This window comes from Neurospora tetraspora (assembly GCF_033439725.1).
Source record: "Neurospora tetraspora strain CBS 560.94 chromosome Unknown B0H65scaffold_4, whole genome shotgun sequence".
Classification (NCBI taxonomy): domain Eukaryota; kingdom Fungi; phylum Ascomycota; class Sordariomycetes; order Sordariales; family Sordariaceae; genus Neurospora; species Neurospora tetraspora.
Window position 1 is genome coordinate 1971403 of NW_026944386.1, and position 12966 is coordinate 1984368.

A 12966-nucleotide genomic window follows, 5' to 3' on the forward strand; every position below is an offset into this window, starting at 1 on the left:
CATCAAGACGTCAACAACCAACCCCCTTTCTCGTTGCGGCACTAGAAAAACAACCGCGATCGGCGTTAAGGGGGTGGCTAGTGCCCATAACAAAACAAACCCCCTTAACCAGTCTCTCCAGTATCAGCTCACGAACGAGCCTCACACACGCCACCCATTAAATCTATAAACTACGATACGTATCTCCACCCAAACAAACTCCAGGACAGCACAGCCTACCTAACAAGCGCGGGGGCGTAGTAGGTACGTAAGATGCCGAACCGACTGCAGTGAAAGGCATCACGGCATTGCGCAGGATTCCGCAGGAGCCGCGATTATTCCACACGGCTAGCGGGTTAGGTAGGTAGGTCATTGGGTAGCTGGCTGGGGCTTACGTTACCGCTTAGTCTTACCGGCGTAGAATAGTGGCAGGGCTGAGCAGAACGATCCTTCAGTAGCAATATCAAGTTAGTGAGTGGTGGGTGTGTTGAAGCGTGATCGAGCTTGTTGGGTCCATGAACGTTGGGTGGATATCGGCGTTGCCTTGGGTCGGATTTGATCATTTGGTTTCTTTCTGGATTTTTTCTTGGTGCAGTGTTGACTTGCAGAGCAGTTAGAATTTAAAGGTCATGCCCTGTGTGTGGTTTTTGGTGAAGTCAAATCTTGGCTGGGGGGGGAAATACGTTCTTGATGATGATCCGTGGATGGGCATGATTTGAAGCGGCGAGACTGCTTTTGGGTACTCGGTGTTGAGGACTCGAGGTCGTACGTAACGGCTATTTATAGGTTTAGACTCCCATCTAGTGCAATGTCGAAAGTCGGTATGATATGTGCCGAATCCCGTCTACTGGGGAACATTGCAGTTGGGAATGCACAACAGTTGCTTTTTCTCTCGCCTTTTTCTCTCATATTTTTTTTCTTTTCTTTCATCAAGATCCTTTGCTAAGAACAACTCGAGTTGCCCCGCAAGGTACCCATAGCCTTGTGTTCGTCTCATATCGGACATCCTCACTGCCGGTATCAAAAGTGTTAAGGTACCAAGTGCCTGTTAGTGCTGCAAGCTCACTGGTTGGTGCAGGAGGTCGGAGGTCTGAAACGCAAGGGGGGAAACGACCCAATGAAAAAAAGTGCCGTTCGTCACAGCTTCACAGGGCTGGGGCTAGTGAAGGGACTGACAGGGTGGGTGGGTGTAAACCACCAGATCGTGGATCATGACCTACAGAACAGAAGAATTAGAATTTACAAACAAAAACCGGTAGATAGATGTCGATTGACGAACGCCCGTTTTGGTATTTCGATCTTCAACTCTCGAGGATCCAGGTTCGGTTGTCGATGTCGATGGCGATGCCGAGACTTGGTAAATTCAACAATGGATCTCGTCCAGACCAGTTCGCTCGCTCACTCGCTTCCAAGAAGATTACAAAGATCTCGGTATGTTCGTCAGCCAGATGTCTTGTCTCGTAGACGCTTGGCAAGCTGCAATGTCTGGGCGGTAGGGAATGGAATAAGCGAAAGGAAGGTTTTCTTGGATGAAAATTGTTCGCGCGAGTGGATGTGAATCAAGACCAAGACCGGAGGCAAGACCAAGCCTGGCGCAGTCGGGCAGCCACAGAAAGATAGACAGCGTTGTTAGGTGTGAATCAAGTTGTCTCTCTTTTGGGCGTGCGTCCGTTGCCCAGGTGGCTTTTGAGAACAGTACGCGCGGCCGTGGCTTGGACAACGAAAGGGTTGAATGCTGTTATCCCAAAAAAGGTCGCTGATGAATGCTGAGATGAGATCCGTGATGATGGGAAGTAAGGCGGATCCCCATTCAGTTGAAGGTTGTTGCCGCAGCAGCGATGATGATTGCTGTGGGTGTCCGGGCCCCGGCTGGGCGGTACAGGCGCCCATAAATGCCAGGGACGTGCAGGTGTCACACGGGGACGCTTGGGGTTGCTTGGCCTCATCTTGGCTGAGGCGCTGGGCGACCAATTATAGGTCGTGGACTTTGCAGTCTCCCACCGTCCCTTTCCGGTTTTGTTGCCCACCTCAGCCCGCTTCATCGACTGGTCCAACATCTCCTTTTTCGCTCGCTACGTCGGCTGTCGGCGCCTGATTGATGCTCACGCAACCACTCGGACGGACCTTTACACTGCCACCATCTTTTCCAACATTTCCCCATCCACACGGGTAGACGCCCTCGAGGTTCTTGGACATTCCCTCTTTTCGCCATTCATTTCTGCATCTGTCGACTATTGTTTCCGGAACATAAACTTTTATCGTTTCCGTTTCCCCCTCTCCGGCTATTCCTGGTCCCGCCTCTCTCTTTACACATCCACCGCCAACAGCTGCACATAAGCAAACAAGCGGGGAAACCCCAGAGCCGCCGAAGCATACGAGTGTATACATGTTTTGAATTGTTTGTGGTTTTACCATAGCATTAATTTCCACGATATCCCCGTTTCGCTCGTTTCTTGTCCATTTCAAGAATTGGGAGCCGATTTGCATCTTCTCGATGGACTACGGGCGGTGCGTATAGAAACGCTGTCTTTTTGAGCTGAAGTATGTTTGTTTCCAAGGCCTTCGCGGCCGTATTTGCTGCCGTTGGCCTGCTTGTCCAGCCTGCTACAGGTATGTTCATCGTCCTCTTTACCTCGTCCGAATATTATCTGGTTAACATGGCCGGCCTGAAGCACATTCGACGGAGAGGAACCCTCTATCCTACATTAGCCGTGTCGACGATGCCGTGATCCACACACCCTCGCACAGGGTGCACTCTCAGTCAACCTTCGACCTCAGCTTCTATCTCCACGATCGCCAGCAAAAGATTCGCTTCGTTCTAGAACCGAACCACGACATCCTTCCCGACGATGCGACAATACACATCTTGAGTCCCGATGGCAAGGTCAAGAGGATAGAGCCTATCGTCAGGGAAGAGCACAAGGTTTTCAGGGGCACCACGTTTGTTCAGAGGGAGGGGATGACGGACGCAGACTGGAGGCAAGCGGGATGGGCACGAGTCTATGTTCTCAAGGATGGGGAGCGACCGATTTTCCAAGGATCCTTCAGGGTAAACGGAGTCGACCATCACATCCAGACGGACACCAACTACAGGCAAACGATAATCAAAGGAGACCCGGAGATCGAGACGGCGGATGAAGAGTACATGGTTGTCTGGCGGGATTCCGACATTTTGAAACCGACACACGACGACTTGAAGAAGCGCGATGCTGCGAGCATGGGCTCTTGCGCCTCGAACGACCTGCTTTGGAATAGGGACGAGAACAACGGAGTCTTACGGTGGACCGAGGAGGTATTCGAGCATCAGAGCCGCTGGACTGTCAGCCCGAGGGCTCTTTTTGGACGACAAATGGATGGAACCCAAGGCGGCAATGGTGCTGGTGTTAATCTGCTGAACAGCATTGGTTCTACGGCCGGTTGCCCGACTTCGAAAAAGGTTGCCCTGATTGGCATAGCTACCGACTGCACCTACACGGAGAAATTCAACTCGACCGAATCTCTGAGGCAAAATGTTATCGACATGGTTAACAAGGCTTCTCAACTCTTCGAGAGCTCCTTTAGCATTTCTCTAGGTATCCGGAACTTGACTATCAGCGATAAGGAGTGCCCGGCCACGCCTCCTGACAGTGCGCCCTTCAATATGCCCTGCAGCAGCGGTGCGACCATTACCGACCGCCTTGTGAAATTTTCTGGATGGCGCGGCAAGTCCAACGATAATAACGCGTACTGGACTTTGCTGTCAACCTGCAATACTGGTTCTGCCGTTGGCCTCGCCTGGCTCGGTCAGGTCTGCCAAGTAGGCGCTGGGCAAAGCCAGGGCAACGAAACCGTCGCGGGCGCAAATGTTGTCGTTAAAACCTCTACCGAATGGCAGGTCTTTGCTCACGAGTCGGGTCATACCTTTGGTGCAGTCCACGACTGCCTTTCAGACACATGCGCAGACGGCTCCGCCGGAAAAAAACGAGTGCTGCCCCCTTTCCACCACCACCTGCGATGCCAACGCCCAGTTCATCATGAACCCGTCCACAGACGGCCGCATCACGTCCTTCTCGGCCTGCAGTATCGGTAACGTATGCAGCTTCCTGGGCAGAAACCCCGGAAGAATGAACTGCCTATCCAACAACAAGGACGTCGTCACTATCACCGGCCAGCAATGTGGCAACGGCATCGTCGAAGCCGGCGAGGAATGTGACTGTGGTGGCGAAGAAGGGTGCGGAGACAACCCGTGCTGCGATCCCAAGACGTGCAAGTTTACCACCAATAGCATTTGCGACCCCGCCAACGAAGAGTGCTGCACCGATAAGTGCCAGCTTGCTGGCGCCGAGACCGTCTGCCGCGCCAGCACTGGCCCTTGCGATCCAGAAGAGAAGTGCTCCGGCACCAGCGGCTCCTGCCCGGCTGACAAGACCGCCGACGACGGCACTTCATGCGGCGACTCGCTCACCTGCGCTTCAGTAAGTAATCTATGTATTTATAAATTAATAGAGGTTAACGTACGTACACTATAGGGCCAGTGCACCTCGCGCGATTTGCAGTGCAAGACGTTCATGGCTACCGAGGACACACACAACAAAACAAGTTCGTGCTCCAATGACGGCTGCGCGCTCGCATGTGAAGGTCCAATGTTCCCAGACGATAGGTGTTACACCCTTCCACAGTACTTCCTCGACGGCACCCCTTGCGAGGGTGGCGGCAAGTGCTCCAACGGCATCTGCGAGGGCGCCAAGCTCAGCAACCAGATCCTCGACTGGTTCAAGAACAACAAGAACATTGCCATCCCTGTTGGCTGCGTCATCGCCGGTCTTCTCCTCATCTCCTTCATCAGTTGCTGCTGCAGCTGTTGTCGGCGTGCGAGGTCGACGTCGAGGAGAGCACCTCAAAGGATGATGGCGCCGCCACCGGATATGGGTCGGCATCCTGTGGGGTGGAACTGGGGCGGCGGTAGGAACGGCAGACATGTTCCGTTGCCGTCGCAATCGGGACCGCCACCGCCGCCATACCAAGGAGGGCCGCCGCAGCCGCCCATGGGACAGCCCATGGGTCAGTATGAGCCGTTTAGGGAACAGCAGAGGGGGTATGCTAGGTATGCTTGAGCGCTGCCGTGCGTATTGTGTAAACTGGACTGTTTGTATATGAGCGAGCGTCTGAGGCGTTTGTATATTGATGATAAATGATGAACTTTTTCTGTTTCTATATTTGTTTTTCGAATAGATCAGCCTGCGTCTTACGGGCTGGAACTTGGTGACTGCTTGGTACTCCTGGTATACTGGACGAGATCTATCCCGGATTGTCCCAAACCTTATAAGGACAAAATGAATTGGCTAGGTACGGTTTAGAAAGCTATTAAGAAGATCCAATATGACATATTGAATTTCGGAAATAGTATATTCAAGGTAAGATCACGCTTTGATTATGGAACGAAACGAATCAATTAGACATGAAAACGCCTAGGGAAGTTGACCCGAGGTCTCGAGATAACAAACAAACCAGTATTGGACTGTAGAGACTTACTTTACCTAGGTGAGCTAGGTGGGAGGCAGTGTCCGGTCCAGGCACATTCCGAAATTGTCCTTCCCGAAACGTTCGAATCCCATGGGCCATCTCCAAGTTTTGCTACGGTTTTCGCTAAACAGAAGAAAAAGCGTTCCATTGGAAGAAGTTGGATATGATGAAGGTAGGAGGTAAGAAGTGAGGAGATCATGAAAGAGGAAGGTATGTGGTGTATGTGTTAGGCCGGTACGCCAAATAAGTCCTATCCCAGCTCGTCTGAGAGGTCTCGCGCTAACAGACTTTTCAGGGGTGCATTACACGGCAGGCGCTACCCAACACTACCAATTTCCTGTGTTTGGAAGCCAGACTGCGGGGCTTTCTCCCTCTTATTCTCTTCAGCCTCCAATCAACTACAGTTTCATAACGTCGGTTGGTTTGAGTTGTCTTTGTTTTCAACTTCCCTACAGTATTTCTACTGCCTCTAGGTCCCGATCCTTCTTTCTACATAGTATCTAGTCGATCCTTCAATTGCTCCACTTACAACCACCTCTTCGGGTTCCCCAGCCCCCTTCCCAAGACACGACTGAAGAGCGAGCCAACATGTCCGACATACGTTCGCCTAGCGTGAGGTGATGGTGGGATTGCGCACATCATCTATATTAATGCGAGCCGCTCCCGCCAAAAGAATCTATTGGGCGAGAGATCGTTAGCCTCAAGCCGCCGCTTTGGGGCAGGCAGCGGCGGCAGCAGCGTGTTCAGGTTGTCCACATAAGGCTGGAACGACAACTGTATGGTTTCACTGCATCAGTTAATGATGACTGGCTTATGTGATCGTCACTTCGGACCCCGTGGCAAGGAAATCTTCCTCTCCCTTTCAAGATGATCGAGCTTCCAAGTTCGCCAGAAAGAGGAAGGAAGGCATGCGCTGAACTTGGCCATTGCCTGAAGTGACGAAATCGACCACATAATTACTGGTTACCACGAATATCCCGACACATCTCAGCAATCTTCGCGGTCCTTCTAGTCCAGGATTTCAAGAACGAGACTTCCCTGCTTGCAATGGGCGGCAATTGGGGCTGGGAAATGGCGGCGGTGCTTCTGAGCTGTTGCTCGCTCGCCGCTACCATCACCGTTCTGAAGTTATACGACGGCATCAACGTGAATTCCTGGAAGTTCTACCTCTCCTTGAGCACGACCATCTCGATCTTATCCCAAGTCTCGCGCACCTCCATGGCCTTTGCCCTCACCTCATGCATCGGGCAGGCCAAATGGAATTGGTTCTCGAGACGGGAAGACCGCCTGGCTACGTTTAGCCAGTTCGATGCGGCGAGTAGAGGCCCCCTTGGGAGTTTGGCTTTGTTGTGGAAGTTTGGGTTTAGGTGACTTTTTTGAACCAGCATCCCTCCCACAAAACCATCTCTAATAAGAATACTAGTCACTGGGTGGCGCTGGGTGCCCTGACTACCATAGCATTGCTCGGTTACGATCCTGTTCTTCAAGCGATGGTCACCCGGTCAGGTGGCAATGAACCCGTGACCGACACGGCAGTGGGGCTATCTCGAACATCGCGCTTGCCCATCGCAGAGTCAGCGGCTTTTGGGACACTATACAAGGCGGATAGCGTTTTCCTGACCAGCGCCAACGGTTCGAGAGGGAACAACATTTGGGTCTTCGAATACCAGATAGAAGTCGAAGAGGGATGGAGCCTCGCCGTGTTCGAGGGGTTTGCGCACAAATACGACGGCAACCAGAAGATATATGCGCCCACCTCGTTCACATGCGCCTCGGCAAATTGCACCTATGAGATATTCGATTCTTTGGCCGTTTGCAGCGAGCGAGTGCCGCGATGTCTCGGAATATATCACCAGCGAGCCTTATTCTGATTCCACCCCTGGTGAGCAAGTTAAATACGTTTTGGGGAGGCAGACACAAGGTGATTCAGCCGTTACGCTGAGGAACTCGAAGGGAAAACTGGTGCAGGAAAGTCTCCGTAGTTTGGAGGATTCGTTCATGCACACCGGCGGGAAAGTGATTGCCGACCGACGGGAAACCTTTCATTTTCGCGACGCCTTCACCACGTTTATCGTCTTCCAAATCCTCAAAGCCCCGAGGAACTACATATCACAGCAAATGGCTTGGGAGGATGAGCAACCGGAGGCTTGGGAGTGCGGCTTCTCCTTCTGCATTAACCGGTACAACTCGACAGTCCAGGATGGCATTCTGTACGAGACGGTCCTGAGTTCAGCCAAACAGGCATTATCAGAGTCTATGAGAGCTGTACCTCACCAACACGGCGGCAACATGGGAAACATCACCAACGGAACCGAGCAGTGGCAATTCTGGAGCTACCCAAGAAACTACACCCTCTACAGCCCCCTAGGAGCCGAAGCCGTCAATCTATCAACATGGGACCAATCCAAACTATGGGACTTCGACCGCGACTCTCTCGAGCTACAGATTCCCAATGACTGGTCGAAGCTCACCTACGCAGACAACTCTAGCCATCTCCCACAGCCCGAAGACTCCCGGAGTCTTGGCATCTCAGCGCAGGCCGTCCACTCAACAATCTACTGGTTCCTCCAGCAATACCCCATGTTCAGGGACATGACCCCGCGACTCTCCTACAGCGGCGCGATAGGCACCGGCGACAACGACTCCGTCGGCAGGTCCATAGCCAAGTCGACCAACGTCACCGAGACCTTTGAGAACGCAGCCAAGCGGATGACGGCCTTCCTGCGCGAGCTGCCTCAGACCATCGATTATGAACAGGATTACGTCAACGGCCAGGCCTTTGTCTGGGTGCAACACATTCGCATACGCTGGCCGTTCATCACGTTTCCTGTCGCGGTCGCGGTTGCCGGGCTGGTGTTCGTCCTGTTGACGACGTGGGAGACTAAGAGACTTGGGCTCCGGGCTTGGAAGGAAGGTTCCTTGCCTGTGCTTATTCATGGTCTTGATCGGTCGACGCGAACGAAGCTCCGGAACGCGGACAGCGCTGGAGTGGCGGATAAGGTCTCGAAACAGACCGTTGTCACTCTGAACAGGGATTCTTCCGATGGGAGTTTTGAGTTGAAGGAGTCGAAGGAATCGGCTTCTGCTACCGGCGCGTTATTGGATAGCGATGCTTCGAGCTGGAGTGAGTCGCTCACGAACAGAAACAGAGATGGGCGGGAGGGGATGTGATCTGAAGGAACCGGGTGCTGATGGTGGCACCTCGACATAGCCAGAGAGCGTGACCGGCAAGATTGAATAAAAACGGGGTGCAAGATTATTGTTTTCGGAGTAGGGTGGATCACTATGACGAAACAAAAGGTGACAAAAAAGGGGAAAAGAGACATACAACACCAGGGATTCGCTGGTCGTCACCGACCCAACTACTAGTCTGGCCCTCACTAAGCTTGTGTATGGGAGTGAGAAGGATATCAATCGGGTCTTTTAATCACGTGGTAGGGTCAAAAAACTGAACAATCACCTCCCGTATCCAATCGTTCGTTACGGAGGCATTACGGTGAGTGTGGAGGCGGCGCTAAAGATATTAATACAATTGGGCAGATGACGAGGAAAACGCCTACATCTTGGCGGCGTTCGACGTGCCAACCACAGCTCTGGGATCTGATGCCAACTCTATTTAAAGTATGCACAAGCCCGACTTTTCACTCGTCTGCCTTGACCTACCTCTTTCGTCTGCCTATATCGGCCTACCTCCTTCATCTGCCTGCCTTGCCCTACTTCATTGGTCCAACTATTCGTCGCTCGGTAAAATCCAACATTGACGAGCCCCCAGTATCCGGGAAGAATCCCCGAACCAACGCAATGGCATCATGTAAATCTTTAAAAGACCGAGAACACAAATTAGAGGAGATATTTACCGGAGTCCATCGCAGCCGACAGCTTGATCAACCCTCTCCCACGATTCGCGACTGCGCTATTGAGCCATACCTCCGAAGAGTGGGACATCCGTGACTGTAACAGCCACCGGTGGTGATGTGAACGTGTGCTTAGCGAAGTAGGGAAATTTCGGAGCCTTCCCCAAGATGGTTACGGGTGATTGTCGAGGATGGTAAGTCGCCAGAGAAGGTGTCTTCCAAATGAAAAAGAAAGGAGAGAGAAACCCAGATCACCCAGACAAGGCAGCAGGATGCTTGTCATCAGATCCCTATCCCAAGTTGTGTTGACGCCAAGCAACTTGTTCAGCCGACTTCATGTCTCTCCCGACGCTCCTCCTGGAGAAGCGCGATGAGGCGTCCAGATGCCCTGTTCAATGCCCTGTTCAGGCTCTAGAGGAAAACAGACGGCCTATAACACATCCTGGTTTCACCGATATCCGCCTAAATTGGACTTAGGGCCTGGAGGGGTCGTCGAGCGTCGAATGTCCTTAATACCTTCGGTACCCCGGCGAAGTGGTGACGTTACACGATCCCTGACCGCAGCAACAGCCTTTGTGAGATAGATCACGAATGATGGGAATAATGTTAATTGAGGAATGCTACTCCAATCGACAGTTTGGTTGAACTGGGCAAATAGGGAGGAGCTGGAAACCGTACACGCAAATCACTATATAATTCTCTCTACTAATTACACTATTTCGCGAAGCTATCTCTCCGTAATACCTCTGGATCCTTCTGGCTTCCGCAATAATCCGCCTCATCCGATCATACAATCCCTCGTTCTCTTTTTTCCACCTCCCACCGTTCGGAAATACTTCTCTCCGTAGTTTGTTGACCCAAGGTATCAACGGCTGGTAGTATGACATGAAGTTTTCTTCTGCTCCTCCGCGTCCGCCGCCTCTAGCCAGTCTTCACCAACATCCTACGAGACTCAAGCCTCCGAACGACCTACCTAATCATTGACGTACCTTCAGCACCCATGTCGGTAGTACAAAGCCGCATGTTAAACCCCGATCCCCCGCATCTAGACTGAGGAGGACCGTGTAGCTGTGGCAACGCTACTACAAGTGTGTTGGCTCACCCAAGCACCACCAAAGAAGAGACTACTTATCCGGTCGAGGAGAATCGAGGCCTCTACCACTGTACCAAGCTTAGCCAGGACTGGTATCACGGGGCGAGAGGGCACCGTTGGGGGTATGGTAAGATATGCGTTGTTGTGCAAAGGACAGAAAAGGAGGATGTGCGTAGAGGACTGGCTATATGGGCGAGAGCCCAAACAGGCCAGTCCGTATACGCGGACGTGTGGTGCGACAATGTCACAGGCTAACCCGGTGACAACTGGGCAGTCACGGGTTAATCCTGTGGCATCTGGACCGCACAGGCACCTGCAAAAGGAGAGTCAAGACATGGAATAGTCTTGCTTCTCCGTAATGGAATACGTCATCTTGACAACAGTAGAAGGTTACCAGAATTTACAAAATTCCTCTAAATTTGCCTATCCTCCCAGACCCTTCTGGTGGCATGCTAGAAAAAATAAAATAGAGGGAAAGGAATTGAGAAAGACATGGAATACATTATATGTCTTGCGAGAAGCCAATAAACCAAACCAGTCCCGATGTGCTGCCCATAGATATCATCCGTTCCTGGAGGTCAAAAACAGCCGGTCGGTAATTCGATGGCAGCCAGAGTACGTTCTGGCCATTGCAAGTAATCCAAGACCCATTCTGTCCCAAGCCATAGCCATGGCTCTCTGGATTATCTAGTACAACTTGGCTTTCGGTAGTTTCTGTAACTATTTTAATACGTCCAACGCCGGTACGTAGGTAATGATTAGTATCGTCAAACGATATAAGGGTCATCGCAGTACTAGGATTAATCGTTTGGAGGCAGCTCCCCGACGCTACATTCCAGATCTTGATCGTGTGGTCCCACGAACAGGACGCAAGCCGCTGGCCATCAGGCGAGAATGCCACTGAGTCAACGGTGTTGCTATGGCCTTCTAAGGTCTGGAGGCAGCTCCCCGACGCCGGATCCCAGATCTTGATCGTGTTATCCCACGAACCGGATGCAAGCCGCTGGCCATCAAGCGAGAATGCCACTGAGCAAATGGAATCGCTATGGCCTTTTAGGGTCTCGAGGCAGCTTCCCGACGCCAGATCCCAGATCTTGATCGTGTTGTCCACCGAACCGGACGCAAGCCGCTGGCCATCAGGCGAGAATGCCACTGACCAAATGTAATTGCTATGGCCTTCTAGGGTCTGGAGGCAGCTCCCCGACGCCGGATCCCAGATCTTGATCGTGTTATCCCACGAACCGGATGCAAGCCGCTGGCCATCAAGCGAGAATGCCACTGAGCGAACGACCGTGCTATGGCCTTCTAGGGTCTGGAGGCAGCTCCCCGACGCCAGATCCCAGATCTTGATCGTGTTGTCCGCCGAACTGGATGCAAGCCGCTGGCCATCAGGCGAGAATGCTACTGAGAGAACGGCCCAGCTATGGCCTTCTAGGGTCTGGAGGCAGCTCCCCGACGCCGGATCCCAGATCTTGATCGTGTGGTCCGCCGAACTGGATGCAAGCTGCTGGCTATCAGGCGAGAATGCCACTGAGTAAACAGAATGGCTATGGCCTTCTAGGGTCTGCAGGCAGCTCCCCGACGCCGGATCCCAGATCTTGATCGTGTTGTCCCTCGAACCGGACGCAAGCCGCTGGCCATTAAGCGAGAATGCCACTGACGCAACGGCCCTGCTTTGGCCTGCAACGGCCCTGCTATGGCCTTCTAGGGTCTCGAGGCAGCTTCCCGACGCCGGATCCCAGATCTTGATCGTGCTGTCCACCGAACCGGACGCAAGCCGCTGGCCATCAGGCGAGAATGCCACTGAGCAAATGGAATCGCTATGGCCTTCTAGGGTCTGGAGGCAGCTTCCCGACGCCGGATCCCAGATCTTGATCGTGTTATCCTCCGAACTGGACGCAAGCCGCTGGCCATCAGGCGAGAATGCCACTGAGCAAATGGAATCGCTATGGCCTTTTAGGATCTGGAGGCAGCTTCCCGACGCCGGATCCCAGATCTTGATCGTTTCGTCCTCCGAACCGGACGCAAGTCGCTGGCCATCAGGCGAGAATGCCACTGAGTTAACGTTCCCGCTATGGCCTTCTAGGGTCTGGAGGCAGCTCCCCGACGCCGGATCCCAGATCTTGATCGTGTTATCCTCCGAACTGGACGCAAGCCGCTGGCCATCAGGCGAGAATGCCACTGAGCAAATGGAATCGCTATGGCCTTCTAGGGTCTGGAGGCAGCTCCCCGACGCCGGATCCCAGATCTTGATCGTCTTGTCCCCCGAACCGGACGCAAGCCGCTGGCCATCAGGCGAGAATGCCACTGAGTCAACGGTGTTGCTATGGCCTTCTAGGGTCTGGAGGCATGCATTCCAATCTAATTCCACAGCCGGCTTAGTTCGAATCCATTCAGGTTCTTCTGCCCTGAAATTCCTCTTTATCAAGCTACCGCTTGGAGCAAATACAAGCGCTGATATGTATGTTTGAAGGGGAGCTTGCTCTATTATTGACTTATAAGATAGAATAAACCGGTAAGCATCCCAAATAAGCTCTG

General features: G+C 52.7%; 3 protein-coding genes across 3 annotated transcripts; all 3 read left to right on the forward strand.

Annotated features, from left to right (window-relative positions):
• The first annotated feature begins 484 nt into the window (after positions 1-484).
• B0H65DRAFT_191811 (uncharacterized protein) lies at positions 485-1624 on the forward strand. The gene is made up of 2 exons (XM_062821657.1): positions 485-1020; positions 1202-1624. The coding sequence occupies exons 1-2, from the start codon at positions 808-810 to the stop codon at positions 1535-1537; spliced, it is 549 nt and encodes a 182-aa protein (XP_062681613.1). The 5' UTR covers positions 485-807; the 3' UTR covers positions 1538-1624.
• Positions 1625-2522: 898 nt separating this feature from the next.
• On the forward strand, positions 2523-5072 carry B0H65DRAFT_548756 (Metallo-peptidase family M12-domain-containing protein; the record flags this gene model as incomplete). Its single annotated transcript, XM_062829596.1, has 5 exons — positions 2523-2589; positions 2652-3766; positions 3909-4049; positions 4107-4433; positions 4488-5072. 5 exons carry the CDS (start codon positions 2523-2525, stop codon positions 5070-5072), a joined length of 2235 nt encoding a protein of 744 aa, XP_062681614.1.
• Positions 5073-6528: 1456 nt separating this feature from the next.
• B0H65DRAFT_425163 (uncharacterized protein) lies at positions 6529-8652 on the forward strand (the record flags this gene model as incomplete). The annotated part of the gene is made up of 3 exons (XM_062824556.1): positions 6529-6830; positions 7338-8354; positions 8463-8652. 3 exons carry the CDS (start codon positions 6529-6531, stop codon positions 8650-8652), a joined length of 1509 nt encoding a protein of 502 aa, XP_062681615.1.
• Between the last annotated feature and the right edge of the window lie 4314 nt (positions 8653-12966).

What these genes read in the sequence shown, in the direction of transcription:
- B0H65DRAFT_191811 (XM_062821657.1), top strand. Translation starts at nt 808, where the DNA reads ATGTGCCGAATCCCGTCTACTGGGGAACATTGCAGTTGGGAATGCACA. An exon ending in CAAAAGTGTTAAGGTACCAA is followed by an intron (nt 1,021 to 1,201) that starts GTGCCTGTTAGT and finishes CATGACCTACAG; the next exon opens with AACAGAAGAATTAGAATTTA.